This window comes from Colletotrichum costaricense, assembly GCF_030867565.1.
Source record: "Colletotrichum costaricense strain IMI 309622 chromosome Unknown Scaffold_1.1, whole genome shotgun sequence".
Taxonomy (NCBI): Eukaryota; Fungi; Ascomycota; class Sordariomycetes; order Glomerellales; family Glomerellaceae; genus Colletotrichum; species Colletotrichum costaricense.
Genome location: NW_026848230.1, coordinates 2,691,357 through 2,712,360, shown reverse-complemented (window position 1 = coordinate 2,712,360; position 21,004 = coordinate 2,691,357). Strand labels below are relative to the sequence as shown.

General features: G+C 55.0%; 7 protein-coding genes across 7 annotated transcripts; 3 read left to right on the top strand and 4 right to left on the bottom strand.

Annotated features, from left to right (window-relative positions):
• Positions 1-574: 574 nt before the first annotated feature.
• Positions 575-2,568, bottom strand: CCOS01_00953 (epoxide hydrolase; the record flags this gene model as incomplete). The annotated part of the gene is made up of 3 exons (XM_060449149.1): positions 575-2,165; positions 2,259-2,392; positions 2,500-2,568. The coding sequence occupies 3 exons, from the start codon at positions 2,566-2,568 to the stop codon at positions 575-577; spliced, it is 1,794 nt and encodes a 597-aa protein (XP_060320587.1).
• Positions 2,569-3,848: 1,280 nt separating this feature from the next.
• Positions 3,849-6,728, bottom strand: CCOS01_00952 (high-temperature-induced dauer-formation protein; the record flags this gene model as incomplete). Its single annotated transcript, XM_060449148.1, has 5 exons — positions 3,849-4,828; positions 4,919-5,162; positions 5,213-5,806; positions 5,859-6,572; positions 6,633-6,728. 5 exons carry the CDS (start codon positions 6,726-6,728, stop codon positions 3,849-3,851), a joined length of 2,628 nt encoding a protein of 875 aa, XP_060320586.1.
• Positions 6,729-7,534: 806 nt separating this feature from the next.
• Positions 7,535-9,014, bottom strand: CCOS01_00951 (nuclear pore complex component; the record flags this gene model as incomplete). The annotated part of the gene is made up of 3 exons (XM_060449147.1): positions 7,535-8,102; positions 8,156-8,480; positions 8,552-9,014. 3 exons carry the CDS (start codon positions 9,012-9,014, stop codon positions 7,535-7,537), a joined length of 1,356 nt encoding a protein of 451 aa, XP_060320585.1.
• A 441-nt stretch (positions 9,015-9,455) lies between these two features.
• Positions 9,456-11,270, top strand: CCOS01_00950 (uncharacterized protein; the record flags this gene model as incomplete). The annotated part of the gene is made up of 3 exons (XM_060449146.1): positions 9,456-9,885; positions 9,935-11,124; positions 11,178-11,270. 3 exons carry the CDS (start codon positions 9,456-9,458, stop codon positions 11,268-11,270), a joined length of 1,713 nt encoding a protein of 570 aa, XP_060320584.1.
• An 851-nt stretch (positions 11,271-12,121) lies between these two features.
• CCOS01_00949 (major facilitator superfamily transporter) lies at positions 12,122-13,835 on the bottom strand (the record flags this gene model as incomplete). The annotated part of the gene is made up of 2 exons (XM_060449145.1): positions 12,122-12,432; positions 12,488-13,835. 2 exons carry the CDS (start codon positions 13,833-13,835, stop codon positions 12,122-12,124), a joined length of 1,659 nt encoding a protein of 552 aa, XP_060320583.1.
• Positions 13,836-14,507: 672 nt separating this feature from the next.
• On the top strand, positions 14,508-14,753 carry CCOS01_00948 (uncharacterized protein; the record flags this gene model as incomplete). The annotated part of the gene is made up of 1 exon (XM_060449144.1): positions 14,508-14,753. One exon carries the CDS (start codon positions 14,508-14,510, stop codon positions 14,751-14,753), a length of 246 nt encoding a protein of 81 aa, XP_060320582.1.
• Positions 14,754-15,331: 578 nt separating this feature from the next.
• On the top strand, positions 15,332-18,049 carry CCOS01_00947 (uncharacterized protein; the record flags this gene model as incomplete). Its single annotated transcript, XM_060449143.1, has 1 exon — positions 15,332-18,049. One exon carries the CDS (start codon positions 15,332-15,334, stop codon positions 18,047-18,049), a length of 2,718 nt encoding a protein of 905 aa, XP_060320581.1.
• Positions 18,050-21,004: the final 2,955 nt, after the last annotated feature.

The window sequence follows — 21,004 nt, the reverse complement described above, 5'->3', positions numbered from 1 at the left end:
CCTCTCTGATCATCGACTGACTTGAGTTGCTGAACTATGTACACGTACTTGCCAATAAGCAGCGCTCGGCCGAGGATTCATGTCGGGGAAGTCCGCTCTCTAGGAGAAGAGGTAGTTTGATAGACATTCCCTCTTGGTTTGGCGGCTTGTCTATGACCCGATTATTGGGCTCAGGCCTCTCCTACGAAGGCCCAGCTTTGAAGTGAGGCAGGTGAAAGTATGAGCTGATTCGGAATCCGTCATGTTCCCTCCCCAAACTACGTTAGGAGACCACTTCTATGCAAGAAATCTCCATATCGAACCTGGGCAAAGACTTAGTATGTACTAGAGATAGTACAAAGAAAGGCACGTCGACATCACCTTGCGCTACCACCAACACAACTTCTTGCGATTTACAAAAACGTGGCTTTGGAGCGCCTGATTTTGAACGAATGTAATTACTAAAGGAGCTATATTCTCAGAACATGCCTTGTGTCGTATGCATCGGCATCACATTGGTATCATCATACAAAGGGAAAAAAATGTACAAAGTAAAAACATTAGAGACTACACGCTCCACAAGACTGAATCGCAACTACTTCATGTCCACGGGGGGAGTAACGACAATGGTATCCGGACTCGCCCCAGCAAAATCAGCATCCGGCGGCGACAGCATCATCCCCGCATCGCCGTCGTCCAGCTGCAACGACTTCTTGGGGGTCTCAGACGCCTCGCGGATCTGGCTTAGTCGCCACTTGGTCGCCTCAACCTGCGGAGTGGAAGGCAGCACCGGTGCCGCCGATGTTGCACCCCCTTGTTGGCTCGAAGCCGTTGCGGCCGTGGAGCCAGACGAGTCGGATTGCACAACGACACCCTGCAGCGGCACCGTTTCCGGCCTCTGCTGCTGTTGGGCGACGATGTCTTGGACCCTGGCGTCGAAGGAGAGCAGATTCGCGGCCAGGCCCCTTACGCCGTCGCCGATGAGCTCCGGGTGATCCCAGGCTACGAGGCCCGGACGTCCTCCCGGTACGGGTACGCGGCGCACGTGGACGGCGTTGTAGGAGACGTTGGCCCAGGCGGGGCAGACGTACGGGTTCGGGGCAGGTTGGGGCGAGAGAATGTCGACGTCGTTCCGGGACTGTGTCTGGGCCTCAAGATCGTCGTCCGCGGTTCGTCGCCCGCCGGATACGTCACCTGTCTCTCCAGTTCCTGAGAAAACTGTAATGGCCACGTTGGGCTTCTTGGACGGCTTTGGAGGCGGCGGAGTCGGCTCTTGGTGCGTCAGACAGCGCGCCCAGAGGCGCATCGCCGCCTCTGGACCGGGGAGCCAGGCCGTCTGGGTGAAGGTGATGATCTCGGCGGCCGAGAACTCCTTCTTGGCCCCGAGAACGCGGATGACTTTGAGGACGAGAGCAAGGAGGCCCACGGGAGAGTCGCATAGCGCAAAGGACGTTGTGTTCGGCTCCACCAGAGTACTGCCTGCGCCGGGTTGGAGTGAAGTAGGAAGAGGGCGCCTCCTTCCAGCTGACAACGTATGGCTGGCGTGGGTCTCTTCGTCGAGTGAGCGGAGGTCTTCACTCTGGTAGCCTAAGATGGGCGCGTGAAAGAACTTGGCGAGGGACCACTTCATCCACTCGAGTGGTGCCTCCTTGAGTGTCGGCGCCGCGAGGGACGGGCTGATAAAGTGTGCGCCGAGGCAGTTGCTAGGGTAGTGGCGGACTAGGTGGTCCGCGAGCTTCCAGTCAATTTGCGCGGGACTGGAGGCCGCGGAGGCGGTGTTGGAGACGAGGTAGTACGGATACGAGAGGCGTGTCATGAGCGTGTTGAGGAGGTCTGTTGTCGTCGGGATGACGGAGGCGTCGTCGGAGGGGAGGGCATCGCTGAAGCCGAGGCCGGGGAGGGAGGGGATGACGACGTGGAAGGGCTGCTGTAGCTGCTGCTCTCCGTCTTCAGAAGATGACGATTCTGGTTCGGCGAGCGGCTGGATCAGGTGGCCGAGGGAGAGGTTCGTGAAAGGGAATGGGGGAATCAGGAGCAGGGGGATGGCGTTGCTATGCGAGGATCTGATGTGGATGAAGTGAAGACGGACGGGCGAGGATGAACTTGGCGGGGTGATGGCTGTGCGGAACTGGGGTAGTTGATTGTTGAAGGCAGTTTCTTGTTCTCGCCAGTCGTACTTTTCGAGCCTGCGATGAGTTAGAAGACTCTTTTCATGAGTCAACGCCTCCTCTTCCGTCGAACTAATCACTTGGACGTGATCAAGTAAGACTTCGACTCACCAAAAGTCAATGAGCGGCTCGATTCGAGACTTTGGCTCCCACCAGTCCCGAGACTTGTTGGGTTCCGAGGGCTCATGAGGAAGTCTCGTGAGCTCCAATTTTTGTTTCGTGAGATCGAGATACTTGCTGGAGACCTTTGATTCAAACAATGACTTTGTGTTAGCTGGGAAAGCTCGCCAACTCTCAGTCACCAACCTCCCAAGCAGCCCTCTCTTCACTTCATAGTTCTGGGAGTCCTCACATGTATGCGGTAAGGACTGATCTCATCTCCCGCCAGGCCAGCGGCGCCCGAGTCGTGAGTGTTGGCCATGGTAGGAGTCAATTGGCATCATACGCGTGTGAGTGTACCGGTAGGACTCATGTGAAGAACATCAACGACCGCCTTCGCCCAGTACTGAGCGGAAACACCGGAAAGTAAACAAGTCGCAACAGCAACAGCAAATGGGGAGGGTCTTATTGAGTAATTGACAGTAGCCCAAAAACCAGGAATAGCGGGTGCAGTAAGGCTATACGGGGAAAATCATGAACAAGGTTAAGCGAGCCGAAACTATTTAATACAACCCTTCTCTTAAGCCTGGGAAACAGAATCCCATCCAGCATCGTCTCATTACCTACCTACTAATGGTCTGGGACTTTGATAAAGTGCCATGTCCTAGGTGGTCCACCGTTTTTGCAACCGAAGAGAGAAAGCGCACTTCCATGTCGTTCGAGGTGTGGCGTTGTGGCTTGAACTATCTCCCCTTGCTTCACAAGCGGCCTCTGAATGGGCGATCTGGACAGCGGGAGGGGTCTAGAACCGCAGAACAGGTACGCGCCGGGCAAGCTTGTGGCGGTGCGTACGAATCCCTGGACAAGCTCGGAAATGATCACCGCTTTTTGCTAGATTGTGCCAGGTACAGAGTTGCATCAGTCGCCAGGTTTTGGCCGTCTGCCAACACACTCATGAGCGAAGGGGCCCGTTATAACGGCTCATTGGTCATACTAAAGTCCTCATTCCCTGCTCGTTGGAATGCCGCCCTCGCCACGTCAAGCCACACCTTTCAACTTGACAACCGCATGCCGCCGTGCCGCCTCAATGTTCTCAGGGCAGTAAACGAAGTAGAGTCACGGATACTTCGGTTCCTGCTGGTCTTGTTGGCACTTTAAAAGTCACACGCCGAGCGAAATTGTTGGATTAGATTGTAACTCCTACCGCCTGCCAATGTCTGCTCAATCCCGCTTCGACTACACACGCGTCGTTTGCCACAGCTCACTACCTTGACGCGATCTCGGTGCCTGATTCCTGTCCTGGCGCCGCCCTGTTGGTCTATGGCGCGATTAGCACCTTCCTGGACTCTCGGCCCCGTCTCTCACCGATCTGTTCCTCCTTCACCGACCCTTTTCTACGCAAGGATCGAAATTCACTACTGTGGTATGTCTGCTTCTGAGACGGTCCTTCAGCCTGAAGTCGTGTTGCTATCGTGCTTTGCCATCTTCCCCTGAGCCTCGTCTTCGGGTGTCGAATGATCTAACCAGTGTCCTCGCGGGCCCGCATCAGAGGATCAGACCAAGATGTTGAGAAACCTCCCGTCTGTAAGCCTCATCGCATTATCATCCTGGACGCTGACTGGCTGCTGGCGGTGTACCTCCGGGACCTCGCAGGTTCATAGCTCCGATTCGGGACACGATATTGCTTCCAACAGCATCGACGGCTCCCCTCGGCGATGCCAGACTTGGCCCTTGAGGTGCAGTCTCCTGGACCCTGAACAGCTTGATCGCTGTACCATTCCAGATTCCAACTGTGCCCTTCGAGATCTGAATCTCGCTACTAAAAACAAAGCCCCACAGCAACGATTCGTACCATCCTAGTGAGAGCTGCGACCACTCAAAAGAGTGCACTCGTGGTGGTGTTGGGTCAACTCCCACCAGCTTGATTTCTTGGATCTTCAAGAGTGTCTCTCGGTTTGCAGACTCTCCTGCGAGGGCTTGCCTGGGCAACAGGGCTGTCACCTGCTGAATTACGGTAAGAATAGTGTGAAGAGGCAGCTCTGGTAACCAGCTTTCAATCCAATTGGCTGTTGGCTCAAAGCCACCGGATTGTGACTGTCCACTTGCTGAATATCCGCCCAGACTTGTGGTGCTGTTTTGTCTTGAGAAGTTGCTCATGCCGGCGGGCATCTTGCCTCTGGCCTTTTCTGACATACCCCGGAGTTGTGTCGGAACGGCGTCTTCCACCACTGATGCTTGTGACGATGCCACAGACGGATTTTCGCTCGTGGTCGACTGCGCTGGCGTTGGGTGGTGGTCCTCGTCCTCGCTATCGTCCTCGTCATCACCAATCGCGAACGTACCGTCCTCTTCCGGGACATCACTTAACGTCGGAGGTCGAGGATGAGACATCGTTGGGCTCCGGATACTTTCTGCCGAGCTCCTCACAGAACTTGGCTCGAGCCCATCGCCATTGGCTGCTGATTCTTTGCGGCGACGGTTTCGTCTCTCAATCTCCTCCTGACCGCTCTCTAAGGTGAACGTCCGCAATGCTTCTATCCGCTTCTTGTTGCGCAGGATTGCGAAAATGAGCTCGGGATTCTCTGTGTAGACGTTAGCATGATGGATTCCACAAGATCCAGGTAGTCAGGTGATTGCCAGTGTTGCATCTCCCAGCTAAAATGGAGGCTTACTTTGGTAGTTGTGTTCGACAATTGAATTTATCGACTCCAATAGTGACCTTAGTAAATCGTGATTGCTGTCGTTTGCGAGAAGGAAGGAAGGTGAAGACATGGACGAAAATAGTTGCAGGAGCTTTGAGGCAGATGCCGAGCTTAGCCCCTCCAGATAGGGGGCAATGTTATTGATGACAGCCATGAGAGCCGGGTATATAGCTGTCAGTCTGCCTTGGCTCGTGGTGATGAGGTTGTAGATGGACTTGCTTTTGTTAGCTGAGATCGACACAAATGCAGCAGAACCTCTCTTACGTGTATCAGGAAATCCGCATGAGTGCCACTGAAGCCAGGTATCCTGATAACCAAAGGCAGGCTGTCCTGGCCTTCGAATCTTCTGTTGAGATTGGCGCCAAAGTTCTTCTCAACACTCAGCGTCTGCAGCAGAAAAGCACACATTCTCACAACGCCTTGCTTGGATGCGTCATTCTTGTACTCCAGAGCGTAGAAAAGAGTTAGCACGACAAAGTCATGGACCCGCTCAGTATCGATGATGAACGATCTGAATCTCTTGTTGCACTGAGTGATTTCCCAAAAGAGCATGATGATCTCTGGCGCAAATCTGGCATTGGTTTGCCCACTGGGAAGATACGAGCTCTTCTCATGGAGCGGCTGGTTGAGAATCCGTGTCATGCCGTCGACGATGAACTGAAAGTCTTGTGGCCGATGGAGTCTGCCAAGGAAGTGGCGGTAATAGTTCTTGGGAGTCGTGCCGTTTTGCTCGGGAATTGGGTACAACAGGAAGACTAGCAAAAGCTGGAGTGTGTATGTCACCAGTATCTGCTTCTCGTCCTTGAAGACCAGGGTATTGTATGGTACACGCCAGGTAGCTGGATTGTACTTGAGGGTCTGCGTCTGTCAGCATGGAGCCAAGCGATAGAGAACGAGCTGCTTCACATACAGTGTTGAGCAACGAGCACAAGACTGATAGCACGACCTGCTTATCAGGGCACGTGCAGATATGCGTCAAGGCTCGAATTCCTCTCTGCGGAAGCACGTTTGATGACATGTACATGCTCTGGCTAGTCATAGTGAGTAGCAAGCGGAGTATCTCGCTACGATTACTCTCGAATTCTTTGGTGGTCGCCACTGATGTGTTGCAGCCTACACCACTCTGCCAGATGGCGTATGACACTTTTGGCCGCCCACTAGGCTGCCTAGGTAGAGTGAGGTCTGAGAAGAAGAGCAAGTCGACCAGTGTGTCGATGAGCTCTTCGGCGAGGGGTTTGGCATCTTCGAAGTCTTCATTTTCGTTCTTGGGCGGTTTCTGGCCTTCTTGAGCCCCGTCAAACAGCACTTCGGCAGCAATCGCAGATTGCCTAGTTCTCTTCCTCCGCGCACCCCAGAAGAACCGCTCCTCCCATGCTGCAAGATTATCTGCCTCGTAGATGAAGGGAAGGATGCGCGTCAGGACGCGGACGCAATTGAGAGCATCGCGTTCGGGAGCGATTTCGGGATCGGGGAACGAAGGATGGTGGCGCAGGATGAACAGGCGTGATGTTAATGCCAATATTAGAGTTTCTAAATTCTCTAGGGCCTTGTCTCGAGTGCGACGAATGTCGGCGGGGGCGAAAAGGCTGAAGATATCCTCTGAGGATTCGGGAAGCTCCCAAAACTACACGGGCGGGCTGGGTCAGTATCGCGGGCAAAGAGGACACCTCACAAGCTGACATACAGAAGTCCAGTAGGGGTCATCGGCGGGAATGTGTCGCTCTTCAGAAAGCCTGAAGATGCCTTTCTTGAAGACAAGCTTCGAATCGCTGGCGCCCATGTTGTCACAGAGGGGGCATACTATCCGTAGAAATGTTTCTGACGGAAAGAAGAAGCTTGGGAGGTCGACGGTCTAGTGTTCCAGACACCAGATTCCCAGAGACGTACGGAGTACTGAGTGCTACGTAATGGCGGAAGAGCGGGTCGCGAATTGATGTTTGGCCAATGAAGGGGAAAGAGCGGGGTGGCAGTTCGCCGGGCGTATTTCAAAAGTCCACGTCCCCGTCCCGTTTCCCATTCTCCGTGCCAGACCTCCATACCGAGGTACGTACCACCCTAAACTTTAAGGACTTCCATTATGCAGTTAAGGTACCTACTTCGAATTGGATAGGTAGGTAGCTCTCGAATCTCATAAGCCTCGCCGAAACAATAAAGCCGCAGACTGCAATCATCTCTCTGATTCACAGTACTTTTAGTTGAAGCTGAAGTTTCCCAATTCCTTCGGGTTGGCCATGCTTAGGATGCTGGCCTGGTGCCCAACCAGCTACCTCATCCTGAAGCTTGAAACGGGAACAAACTGGAGCTACTGCATCTGAGTAGGGGCGCAATGACACAGGTCTATTACTTCAAGATTGAGACGGGACCCTTGAAGTTCAGTTCCGCGATTGATTTATATGACCCATGCGAACATTTATGTACAGTCTGGGGACTTTTGACTTTATTGTAGGGCATCTAGTCAGCCTTTGTCTCCACCCCATGAGAAACATTACACCTAAACGCCTTTCGCAAGGTATCCATCCCACTGACTGCAGTCATTCATCTTCCAAATTCCCTCTAAGCCCTGAAAGCGTAGTGCGCCGTCGTCGCCTAATGCATCCAGGTACCACCTGACGACCTCCTCCCTCTCTCGTAGAGCCACTTGTTGTTCAGTCCTACGCTGGTGCGCTTTCCGGTAGAGGGGCTCGGCGTTCCCGGATCAGGGAAGAGGGAAGATGCAGTACTTGCTGCCAGGTTCGTAGAAGACCCAAAGGACGATCTCCGGTTGCTGTTCAAGCTGGCCGAGAACTTGGAGGGGCTGTTGTGAAGAGGCGAAGGAGAGTAAGATTGTCCGTTTCCATTGAAAGAGCTTCCAAGAGCTGGGCTGCCTCTGCCGGAAAGCGGGGAACCAGAGAAGCTCCGGTTGCTCGCGGGCGAACCTGCCAGAGAAGGCGTCCGCGAGTAACGTGGCGGGGTACTGTAAACAGCATCAGGTGTAGCTGCTGCAGAACTAGGCGGCAGTCCGAGAAGTTGGCGCTGAGCGGGCGTCAAGGGAATGTCGGAAAGATCGTCGGCCGATCGAAGTAGAGGCAGCATAGCCATGCCAATGTTCACTAGCGGAATGAGCTGGACCAGATAGTATGCCCAACCCAGATATGAGCGCAAGGAGCTACTAAACCTGCTCAGCTAGTTAGCAGAGGTCGCACTCGTGAGTGCCAGCGGAAGGCGTACCATTGTGCGGGAACGTATGAACGCGAAAAGATCTGGGACAGCCAGAGACTGAGAAGGAAGCCGACGTTCAGAGCTATTCTTCTAACGTTCTTTTCGGAAAATGTCGTTGCGTTCCGCCGTCTCGTGATCTCATTCAGGCGTGGATGTCTCCATGTGCCAGGACTGTCGACGATAGGGGTGGGCTTTTGCGGCGTCGACTTGACGGGAGTGCTGACAGCAGCTCGGCTCGCCGACGAAGACATTGTTTCAGCAAATATTGACAAGACTGAGAGGTGAGATCGAGGAATAGAGGTCGTCGTGCGGTGACCACAGTCAGGGTCAAAGCCTGTTGCACGAGAGTTAGTTCCAGTCATCTGCAGGTCTACACATCCGTCCGTCATGATCAATGCGACTTACTCTTCCCAGTGATTTGGCAAACCTGTTTGATGTTAGTAAAAAGTCTCTTAGACGCTGCGCTGTCGCCGAGCGCTCGCGTGCTTCGATGCGCCGCTTCAAGTCGGGTTGTCGATGGTGATGGATGCGGCAGGAAGCATTGGCTACAGCATCTCGCAAAGCAGTGGCAGAAAAACAATACTCCAGCCACACGGACCACAGCAACCGGCAGGGAGTAGTCTGTTGCGAAGTGGATACCTGCGCTCCTGCCTAGTGGGGCATGTGGCTTGCTCTTGCCGTTTCTCAGGAGCAGTTGAGGTCCGTACCGCTCACAGCTCACTTCAGGGTGCAATGGTCCCCTAAGTATCGCAAAGTACAACTTGTCAAAGTGTCTTACACATCCGCTGCGGATCACTCGAGTCCTCTCGCGACCCGGGGCAGCCTTAACGAGACTACCTGAAGATACAGAGAAGTGTAGCCTCGACATCGGAAACACTTGGTTAGACTTTCCGAAGCTTGGGAACTCCCGCCCTGACTACGCAGAAAGGCAGGCCGGAGACGCGCAGTGTGCTAGTAGTCCGGCTGTTGGAGAATCCTGGACGCGGTACGAGTAAGGTACCTCGCCCAGCTCGCTTTCGAGAAGCACCTAGGTAGTCGCAACAACGGAAGCCGGGGGGGACGTCAGATCCCCGCCGTTGACTGCCAGCACAACCCACCTCAAGGCTCAGCACCAAGAAACCTCCGAGCTCGAGCTCCGCGGCACCGCCTCACCTCATGCTCTTCCCTTTTGTTAACCCTCCGAGCTTTCCATGCGGGCCACGTAAAGCCTTTTGTCGTTTTGCTTCCACCAGCACGCATACTCCTCAACTGACGACGAACCCCGAAGCTCGACCCGTCTCGCATTACTCCCACCATCGCGCCGCCCAAGATGGGCTTCTTTGACAACATCATGCACCAGATGGACGAGGGTGTCTCGGGCTTCTTCGGACAATGGAACACTTATACCACTGCCCTCGTCACTTTTCTCGTCGCCATCGTTACCTACCGAATCGTCTCTAGCCAGGATCCCGATACCCATCCCATGCTGCTTGCCCGTCAAGCGCAAGGCTCTCCCGTTCGCCAACCAGCGGAATCTCCCGTCTACCGATCCCACTCTGCCCCTCACGGCATGCCCCTGAACAGCGGACTCAACGTCAAGGACCCCGGTGCTTCGAAGTGGGCGAGGGGACGTGATGGAGATCTTCGGGATATCTGGAGAAGAGCGGCGACTGGCGCTTCTGAGGAGGGCAAGCCAGTTGTAGGCAAGGGCCGCTTGTTGACGGTACTGGGCTCCGAGAATGTTATCGAGCATCAACTTGGTGAGTACCCTTCTTTTGCGCCGTGATCAACTTCTCTAAGGCCGCGCAGATGACATCACTCGTCAAATCAATCTCATCGGACAGCACATTCACGAGCAGGGCGGCATCCGAGTAGCCGTTTACCTGCCAAACTCTATCGAGCTTTTGGTGACGCTTTTCGCCTGCAGTTTTTACCCGAACCTCACAGCCATTCTGATCCCATTTGATGTGTCAGACGAGGAACTCGTGACGATGCTCCGCCGTTCTGCCGCCGATACCGTTATAACAGCCCCTGGCGCGTTCCCCTTTGACTCGGTCGTCAAGGCATACCCCGCTCTCCGCCAACTCATCTGGGTTGTAGATGAGGGAAGTTCTCACATGGACTGGAATGAAGTTCCCGAAGGCATGGGCGGCAGTGTCAACGTTGCGACATGGCAAGAGATCCTCCGTGATGCACCAGTCGATGCCGCGAGAGAGGTGCCCCCTGTCGACAAGGAAATTGAACCGAAGGATGTGGTGACTTTCTGGCAATCCAAGCCCGGAACCATGGAAGAGATGGTGCGCTTCACTCAGTCCAACTTGGTTGCCGGTGTTGCCGCTCAGCTCGCTGCGATCCCAACTACCCAACGCCTGAGCCCCTCTGATCTGTTCCTTCCTGCCGACTCTCTTACGAACATCCATACCTTAATCCTCACATTGGCAGCTCTGTTCTCCAACTCATCTGTCGCACTCAACTCAGTGGCTGGAAAGGTCACGGACTTGGCTCTGGCTACCCAGGGAGTTGCTCCTACAGTCTTGGTGGCCGCTCCCGAGACTCTGTTGAAGACCCACCAGGAAGCAACTAACCGCCTGACCTCTGCTTTGGCTAAAGTTGCTCACTGGGCTCAGTCCCGCAGCCTCACAGAGAGTGGTGTGATGCCCGTTGCATCCGCCGCGGCACGTTTCAACAGTGCATCTCGACCAGCTATCGGCAAGACCCCTGGAAAGCTGCGTCTTCTTTATGTCGCGGATAGGGTCGGGGCTGGCTCGCCGCCTTTGTCGTCACGAGAACTTTCCGATCTTCGCATTTTCACAGGCGCTAGAGTCATCTACGCTTTGGCCGCGCCCAAGGTTGCCGGAGCTGTCGCTCAAACTGGTTACTACGATTATAGAGTGCATGAGGATAAGCAGTCGCACTTCGGTCCTCCTCTGACGAGCACTGAGATCCTCTTAAGAGATACAGAACAGCATAAGAATGCCGATCAGGAATATCAGGGAGAGGTGAGTTTGATGGCCTTCCGAATCCCGGCCGCACAACTAACGCTGCAAACTAGATCATTGTTCGAGGCCCTTGTGTTGCAGGCAACGAGGCCACCATCAAGGCTACAGGCAAGATCCGGGATGACAATACGCTGGCATACGTATAGAAATTTGTGTACAAGGTCTCTTTGATATGTAGCTGAGCCCATGGATGTGGGACAGACACAATCCGAATCATATCTTCCCATCTCATCCTTTGCCAAGGGATTCCTCGCATCTTCCACTTAAGCCGTCTTTCATGTGCGCATTTAGGTCTGCCAAGGAATGATCTATTGCCAGTGAATTACTTCTATCTTGCCGCCGATGTGGCCGACGCTAGGTCTCTAGATATCATGCATCGCTCACGTGGCTCGTGGCATATTGCTTTGCCCACTGCCAGTCTGCTTGGGCTCTATCGAGTCTTAATGCTCAGTGGCAGGCATCTACAGACCCAACAAAAGCAGTGACGGCGACGCTTCTGACTACTTGCTAAGATGACGCTTTTACCCTCCTCTGCAACGAGTTGACTTTAATGCTCATCTTCACCCTACGCAATGAAACAAGTTGCCATCATGCCAAGAATATCGAAAAAATGCGTAGAAAAGAACATCATACTTACACAGCTACTGCCACTTAACTGTCCTAGCGAGAAAAAAAAAGATAGAGAGTTAGACGAAAATCGCAAAAGCTCAGCTCCCTATAGGGAGCCTACGAAAGATCCGAGGAGGCTCTTACCAGCCTCAGGTGTAGCGATGCAAGGATTTTTACTAGAAGAAGACGGGACTCGAACCCGGGACCCATGGGTGCGGAGCGATTCGAACTAAGGTAGGACATTCTCCGCTACGTCACGGGCCTTGGTGATAGTAATAAGTAAATTTATCTATTATGGAGGGTATCGAGGCGGTGGCCGGCGGTTTGTGCTTGTGAGTGAGTGAACCTGAGGCTCTTGCTCACCGAGTCACGCGAACCCCTTCTCATCTCATCTTCTTTCTAAGGTCGAGTGGAGAACATGCTGCCTCATCAAGGAGATGAATACGAGGGCGAGGATGGAAAGTCCGAGCATTGTGTACCAGACGCTGCCAAAGGCCTCCCGGAAGGAGTCAATTACTCCCGGCTTCCACCCGGGCGGGAGGTTCTTGAGCTCGTCGAGGTCGTCTCTGATGCGGCCGATGATCTTGGCGGCGTTGGGATAGTCGCCGAAGCGTTCCCAGAGCTTGACTCTCAGCACGTTCTGGTAGACGGCGGAACCGATGGTGATGCCGATGGTACCCCCGAGACTGCGGGCCAAGTCTATGGATTCATTAGTCTATGCGGATGGTTTTGCACATAACCCAGGATGACTTACATGTCGCTGACGTGATGACTGCTTGCTGCGAATGGTCGACGGCAGCAATGCAGCCGAGCAGCGTAATGGTCAACATGGCTCCGTAGCCTCCTCCCACCAGGAAGAAGACGACATAGTTGACCCACGCGGGCGTGTTCTCGTTGAACTGCGTGAGGACGATGATGCCAGTGTTGAAAAGAACCAGGGCGCTGATTCCCGGGATCACGTATTTCCCGGTCCGCTTCATGATGTAGCCGGCGCCGACAGACATGATGGAGACGCCCAGAGGTGATGTCAAGATGCGGAGACCTGCCTGCGTGGCAGATAGCCCGTTGACCTGGAGGTACAGCGGCACGTAAAAGATGGCCATCATCATGACCATGGTGCACAGTAGGTTGGTCAGACAGGCGGCGAGGATAGTGCGGTTCGCGAGCAGGCGGACGGGGATGATGGGCTGTTTGACCCTGCTCTCCCAGACGATGAAGCCGACGAAGGCGACGACGGAGAGGGGTATCGTGGTGAGCGGCAGGGGGTGGACCCAGGGGACTAGGTTTCCACCTGCGTTGAGGCCGAGCAGGAGGAGCACGAGGAAGGAGATGGTCAGGAAGACGCCGAAGAAGTCGATGCGCGCCAGGTAGGACTTATCCGAGGCCTTGGGCGGGACCTTTACGAGGACGGCGACGAGCACGGCGGAGACGAGCACGGGGGGCACCTGGACGAGGAAGGCGAGGCGCCAGCCCATTGCCGTATGGTCGTTGATGAGACCGCCGAAGACGCCGCCGAGCATGGCGCCGGAGCCGTAGGCGATGTTGCCGATGCCCTGGTAGATGCCCCTCTGCCTCAGGGGGATGAGGTCGGAGCCGAGAAAGGTGGAGATGGACATGAGCCCTCCGCCGCCGATGCCAGCCACGACGCGGCCAAAGATCATGACGGACTCGGTGCGGGCGAGGCCGCAGATGAGGTTGCCGGCCGCGAAGAAGAGGTTGCTGAAGACAAGGCCGGGACCACGGCCAAAGATATCGGTCAGCCTGCCCGAGATGGGCTGACAGGCGGCATTGGAGATGAGGTAGGCCGTGGCGAGCCAGCTCATGAGACTCAGGGACTTGAACTCGCTGGAGATGGGGCCGGAGAGGGTGGCGATGATTGTGCTGTCGATGGCGCCAAGGAAGACGCCAAAGTAGGAAGTGCCCAGGATGAGGGCCAGGCGGGTGCCGGAGACCGTCTCGGCGACAACGGTGGTCTCGTCGTCGTTGGCGGCAGCGGCAGTCCCATTGCTGGTCGTGTTTGTGGTGCCGTTGAGCAGCGGCGTCGTCTCTGAGCTCTGCTCGGTGGCGGCCAGGCGGCGCGTCTGCTCCTCGTCTGCCGTCATGTTTAATGGTGAAGTTCTCTCCCCCTCTGCTTCGGCTTCCAACCTGAGTTTCCCTTTACTGCCTTTACCGGTGCGGAGTTGAGTCCTTGAAAGTCATTCGTCAACGTCGCTGTCGATATGTCTTGAGTGTGTTAATGACGTTCGACCTATTGGGTCAATGCTCTTTTCGTATTATCGGGATAAGCTTTCCGGCTTGTGTCTTATGTAATCCAAACGCTCCCGGAAACAGAATGTCATTGCTGAAGATTCACAGTGACAAAACAGACAGCAGTTCCCCGGACCCCGAATCTCGGCGTGCGCCCCCGTGGCCCCCCTGGCAGCTGTGCCCGGCCGTCTGTCCGCAAAAGGCAACTGTGCAGGACGTCTAAGGCGGGCCGCCGGGCACTCTGAGTCTTGAGAGTCAGCACGGAGATAGAGATAGTAGAGATGGAGGAGATGTCAGCCACAGATGCGTACGATAAGATGGGCGCTGACGCTGGAACAAGTCTGCAAAAGAGGAGTGTAGAGGACGCCACATAGTAACCCGCCCCGGCTAATCTTCATTGAGTCTTGAGCAACGGCCCAAAGACCCTTCCACCGAAGAGTTTATTGGGTAAGTAATTCCCGAAGCATTGCGTATGCCTTCCTTATCTTACCCACCAGCGACACAACCTTGCAATCACGTCACTGCCGATGTCGGTGTGCCCTGTCACTCCTCGTGCAGTGCGCCCTTGGGTTCTTTCTTTAACTTGGCCTCACTTCCTCCATCTTCATCTTGGCGCTGGGATGAGGGACCTTTGTGATTCGACTCGACATTTGGGGAAAAGAGAAAACCGAAATTGGAGGAGGCCATTATCAACGCTCATGACGCTCCCTTCAATCAAGGGCCTCGAAAGCATCTCACGACGGGCGGGGTTTGAAAACGGAAAACGATTCTAACGTGCCGGAAAACTCATCTTCAACTCACGGCAGAAAGACACCGATAAGCGAGCGAGCACGCCCGGATCGAAAAGGTCCAGCAGCCAAGGTACGAGGTGGATCTCATTATTCTTTCTTTTCTGCGCGAGTGTGCTATGCGCCGCCGATTTGGCCTCGAAAATGCGTATTGGAAAGAAGGAAATGAAATGCATGGTGAAAACGGATCTTGTTCGTTTTGGCGCATGTTGTCCAAGACGATTGTCCTCCCCAAATATGGTTTCCACTGAGGCCGCCGGAAAATGGCCTCAGTTTCCTCTCATCTCCACTCGACCATGTCGGTGGTGTCTGACCGCAGCCACACTGCCCATCACAGAATCGAATCCAAGGAATGAGGACTCTGACGCCGAACGAGTGTTCGGCGTGAGAAAATGGCCTCAACTCGTTTTGTTTCTCAGCTTCGATGAGGCAGCTTTGAGATGATATTCTTATTAAAGCATACTTGACCAGTGTCTCTCTCACCTCACTTCTCACTCACTCAGCATCACCACCACTCATCCTTTACATCTTACTCTCATTCTCATTCACTCCACACGTCGAAAATGGCGTCCTCCGATATCCTATCTCAGACTCTTCACACCATCACAAGTGTGAAGCTTAGCCAGTTGGATAAGCAGAAGGCTTCATATGAGTCAGGGAAGCGAGCCCTACTAGATGATGCGGCCTATGAGACGGACAGTCGGAAAAGGGCGAAGCTCTTAGTCGACCGGGTCGAGAGGCTCCCTGCCATGGCACCCTTGGACGATGGCTCACTACTATCCATCGACAATCTCAAGCGATTCGTTCAGCAAGCCGAATTTGACCCGTGCGTTACCGACGACTTCCTCCACGACTATGAGAACAGCGTACGCAACGAACTCGACGTTCAGTCGGCAAAATATCGATACGCCGAACTCTACGGCAAACTCGTCAACGAATGGATCTCCGCCGGGAAGGCTGCTGGCCACGGAGTTGAGTCGGGATTCGTGCCCGTGGGTAGGGAGGAGATGCACCAACAGCGAGCGACGTGGGAGCGCTATGTTTTCCATGCGAAGGAGACGGATAGCCTGGCCATCAAAAGCTACCTCGAGAGCCTCTTCGTATCATCCTCCAAGGACATTCACCGGGCATTTCTGGAACTGAAAGAGAACGTCAAGAAGTTTCAGGACACGTGGGACGACAAGACGCACTTTGACGAGGATTCTTTGATGAACACCATCCGCGGCCTCCTCCGGACGGATACCCTCACGGACCAGAAGAGGACGACGCTCAACGACTTTCTGAACAACAAGGTCGTTCTGTGCGAGATCGCCGATGTGCTGAACATGCGGATGCAAACTCGGCAGAACTGGGCCTGGGACAGCGCGACTGAGGTCGACGTGCGACGGCAACTCAACGGACGCTACCGATTCTACCCCGACGATGACCTCCTACAGGCCATCTTCATTCACCACATCGGCAAGCTGTGGGCCGTCAAGATACGCGGGTTCCTCGTCGCGTTCCTCGAAAGCGCGGGCGTGGAAAAGGATGCGACGAAGCCCATGAGCAAGGAAGACGTTCGCCGCAGACGATTCTTCCTGAAGACGGGGCCACGCATCGAAAGCCCCGTTTCGGTGGAGAAGAAGCTCAAGCAGCACTTCAAGTCGGAGATCCTGCTGGACCAGCTGCCGCAGACCTTGGCAGAGGAGCGAGGCGGCTACGGCTCGGACGGGAAGGAGAAGAAGGGGGACAGCCGCAAGTCGCACGTCGCCGTCGTACAGAACCTCTTGCACCTCATGCAGTCCGAGATCATCATGCAGACGCGGCTCGGGAGCGACGTGACCGTCATCCGGTCCGATCTAAAGTGGTTCGGCCCCAGCGTGCCGCACTCGTCCATCTTCGCCGTGCTCGAATTCTTCGGCGTCGACGACGAGTGGACCGGCCTCTTTAGGGGGATGCTCGAGTGCCCTTTACGCTTCAGCGACGACCCGTCAGACGCGCCGGCCCAGATCCGGAGGAGAGGCACGCCCCTGAGCACGCCCCTGGCGGATTTCATTGCCGAGACTATGCTCTTCTGCATGGACTTTGCCGTCAATCAACGAGCCGATGGTTGCCGCCTCTACCGGCTGCACGACGACATGTGGCTATGGGGCGGTCTCGAAACCTGCACCCGGGCGTGGGAGACGATGACTGAGTTTGTCAACCTCACAGGGCTGGAGATCAACTGGGACAAGACGGGAAGCGTCAGGGTCGCCGCCGCCGCCGCCGCGCCCCCGGTAGCCGGGTCGAACCAACAACAGCAACAGCAACAGCAACAGCAACGGTCCATGCCTCCGGGTACGGGTGCTACGACGACGGCACGGGGTCGTCTGCCATCAGGCGATGTCGTGTGGGGATTCCTCAAGCTCGATCCGACGTCTGGGCGTTTCCTCCTGGACCAGGACAAGATTGACGTGCACATTGACGAGCTGCGGCTGCAGCTGGAGGCGTGCAGCAGCATCTTTGACTGGATCCAGGCGTGGAACATTTACGGCGCTCGCTTCTTCAAAACCAACTGCGCCCAGCTCGCCAACTGTTACTCCCGGCAGCACGTGGATAGCATGCTAGCGACGTTCCACCGCATTCAGGAGAGGCTGTTTGGCGCTGGCGGGGCCGGGGCGCACCTGAAGCGGCTCATTGGCGATCGATTCGGCGTCGAGGACATCCCTGACGGTTACTTATACTTCCCCGTTTCTCTGGGCGGCCTGGGACTCCAGAACCCCTTTATTCACCTCTATCTGATCCGCGACGACGTCATCGAGGACCCCGACGACATCATGGACGACTTCCTGGCCGAGGAGGAGGCAGAGTACAGGTTCAAAAAGTCGGCCTACGAGGAAGACACTGAGGGGGCCGGCGGCGGCAGCGGGCCTGGCAGCAACCTCGACATCTCCGGGGCCCGACACCACGCGCCGTGGCTTCTCGCGGACGACTACAGAGACCTACGGGACCAGCCGTTCATGAGCTACGAGGAGTTCTCGCGGCACCGGAGGCGCACGTCGCCGGCGCTGAGCCGGGCGCTCGACAGGCTGCGGCACACGCCGGCCACCAAGGCGATTGAGCTCAGGGGCGAGGTCGAGGCCGCGCTTAAGACCACGCCGGCGGGCTGGTATGGACTCAGCGGCTACGAGCAGTGGGTGTGCGGGCTCTACGGCAAGGACATGGTCGCGCGGTTCGGCAGCCTGGTTGTCGTGGACAAGGGGGTTTTACCCACGGGTTTGCTGGACATGTTGAGGCAGAGCCGGTTCAAGTGGCGCGGCTGAAGGGATGAAAGAAGACGAGAATGAAAATGCCGAGGATAACAGGATAGGGGAAGTAGGACAGGGGAAGGGGGTGCGCTCTGTACGATGGATGGGATGGAGAGGCGCGGAAATTGGATATGGAAGAAAATAGCCGCGATGAGGCCTATCCTGGTGTCCGTTTCTAGAACAACGGGCAGAAAAGTCTCTCGGGCAAGTCGCGTGATCATCGGGGATTCGGGCGCGGTAAAAAACATGAAAACACACACATCGGATACCCTGGGAGGGCAGTGAAAGTGTAAGAATAGTTTAAATTGGGTTTTCGGTCAAGTTGGACCGGATATTGGCCTCGTTCATTACTCGTGGAAATAGATGAAATGCGAGAAACTCACCCTGAATCGCTGAATCGCAAAACGGCTATGAATTGGTCCAGAATTGCCACTAAAAGAATTAAAGCTCCCACCCCCGGCCGGCCCCCTCGTCCCTTGCCGGGAAAAAGTCTTGTTCAAAAGAAGGCACAAACCGAGGTAAGTATGATAAAGTAAGTGTATGGATAGGCATAGCACGATGATGGGCCGGGACATGGATATCACAAAACTTTGACATATGGAGCCTCACTTTTCCACTCTCTTACACACCCCTTTGCCAAGCAAAAAGGGTCCTCGGTTCGTATTGCCTTGGCATTTAGTAGTGTGAACGGTCATCCCCTCCCCCGATCTCGACTTTGCTATGTATTCTTTGCTATCTCATCTTTTACACACCCTTCCTCTTTCCATCTGCCGCTGTCTCACCCCTAGTCTAGCTGCCCAATTTCTGTACTATACACAGTAACTTACAAAGTCACGATGGTGGATCCATGCATTGTTTTTTGCGTGCCTTCTTCTTGTCTGCTAACCGCGGTTGAAGAATGGTAGCCAAGGTGGCTTACGGCACAATGCGGGCGCGAGAATATGTTGCATGGTGGGTAAGGCACGGCAGTGAACATGCGCCACCAGGTAGTGAAACTCTTCAAGTGCTCGGATTGCCGGTGGTAGAAATGGCGTCATTGCGGCCCTTGATCGAGAGGGCATTGTGTCTGGATAAACAGTGTCACGCATACCATGTCGAATGAGTTCACCGCAGTAGATGCCTGCCAGTCATCAACGGTGAAGGTGCAGATGAACCACCTGAGCTGATTCGACGACATCAGATGATCTGAAGATGATCACAGACCCGATGAGCCTCGAAAGAGTTGCTCATGACGGATGGGTTGGGGGTTGGGTGAGGTCATTTCAAGTCAGGTCAGTTCAGGTCGAACCGTCGAGGGGAAAGGCGAGGATGAGAGTGAGAGTGAGAGTGAGAGTGAGAAGACCCCCACGCGTCCCGTCATCTCACTTCTTCGCCAAGTCGCCGTTACGAACGATGGACGGGGGGAACTTGACTATCCTCACGACTAATTCACAAAGGTCAACATCAAAAGCCGACATTTAAATCGCTATCTTCAGTATCTCGTTTCGATGTCCCAGAGACGCCAGGAGATGGCTCGTGCTATCTCCAGTGTCCTTTTGTTCGTTGCCAGCGGCCGCCTAGTAGGTATCCGTACGGATACGCAGTAGCTTCCTCCTCTTCGACTACTTTTTTGGTTCTCGCAAAAGGTCTCTGCATATTCGCAGGTCACACACCCCCTGGTACGTTCTATTAGGCGAGTGCTCCTCCGTACGGAGTAGTGTACATAGGCGAGCAGACAGAACGGACAGGCGAGGGCATGGTTTAAAGTATGGGACCCGAGGTAGTGTACTCCGTAGGTGAGAGCGTGTCAGTACGGACAGAGCAGTGAGCATGTACCAAGTTTAAGCTTGTTAGTGCGTGCTTTAGGCCAGGTCAGGCAGAGTAGTCAATATGGATTAAGGTGTCTTTTGACTCTGCGACTCTTTCTCCATCTTCGCGCAAGGCAAGGTGCAGCTTGCGTCCGAACCTTCTGACTCTCTCTCTGCCTTGTTGAAGCTCCTGTGAAGCGAGTACCGAGGACGGAGCAGTGTAAATGGGGTCCTTCCTCGTCGCCACCGCCTCGAGTTTCCCTGCCACATCGTCCTGCGCAGTGTCGGCCTCGGCTGGGGTTGTCGTCCTTCTCTCTGTCAATCTCGAGTCTTTTCTGTGTGTCGGTCAGCTTCCCCGTGCTCGAATCTCCACGGCTGAACCAGTGACCAGTGAACCACTGAATAAGTGAGGGTGAGTGATCGAGTGACCGACCGGGCATTCCCTTTCTCTCTTTCTCTCTCTCTTCGGGGCTCTCTCCACTCTTTGCCATCTCCTAAACTCCCTGGTCGGGCCTTGTGGATGTTCCTCCTCTCTTCTAATCCTTGAATTCCAGGCCCCCTTTCCTTGTACGGATACCCTGTGCCTGTCCACGGAAGACCACCCCCTGGGCCCTGCTAGAGAAGAAACCCATGCGTCGCCAGATCGGAGAGAGAGTGTGTGTGATGGTGTGCGGTGCCACAAACGCCCGTGCTAGTCCCGCGTTCACTCTTGTCCAGTTCTGTCGTGAATTCCAGCCAGTCATGAGCCCGGCCGGAATTTCTTGGCCCGAACGTCCCTTATCACCCCCACACCTTGGGAACTTTTTTGGCTCGGGTGGATTCAAATCGTCAACGCTTCTTCCCCAGGCCTTGAGCAGAATCCTTGATCCTTGCCATCTCCGTCTGTTCTCCGTCCTGGTCCTGGTTCATCCTGCCAGCCAGTCGTGTCAGTCTGCTTTTACCCCGATGCCCTTGATCCGTCCGTTCCCCTCCTCTCTGCCTCAAGGTAGTGACTGTCTATTGGGGCTGTTGTGTGGCTGTCGATGAGCTACTACTGTGTATAGTAAAGCACAACTACTGCGTCAACATCTCTATCCTCCATCCTCCTCCGTCATCGCCCTTCAACTACCCGCTCTCCGCAGCATGCGAGTGGAAGCAGTCTGCAGCTCTTTGAGTTGTGAAAGTGGAGGGCATCCTTCGTCCC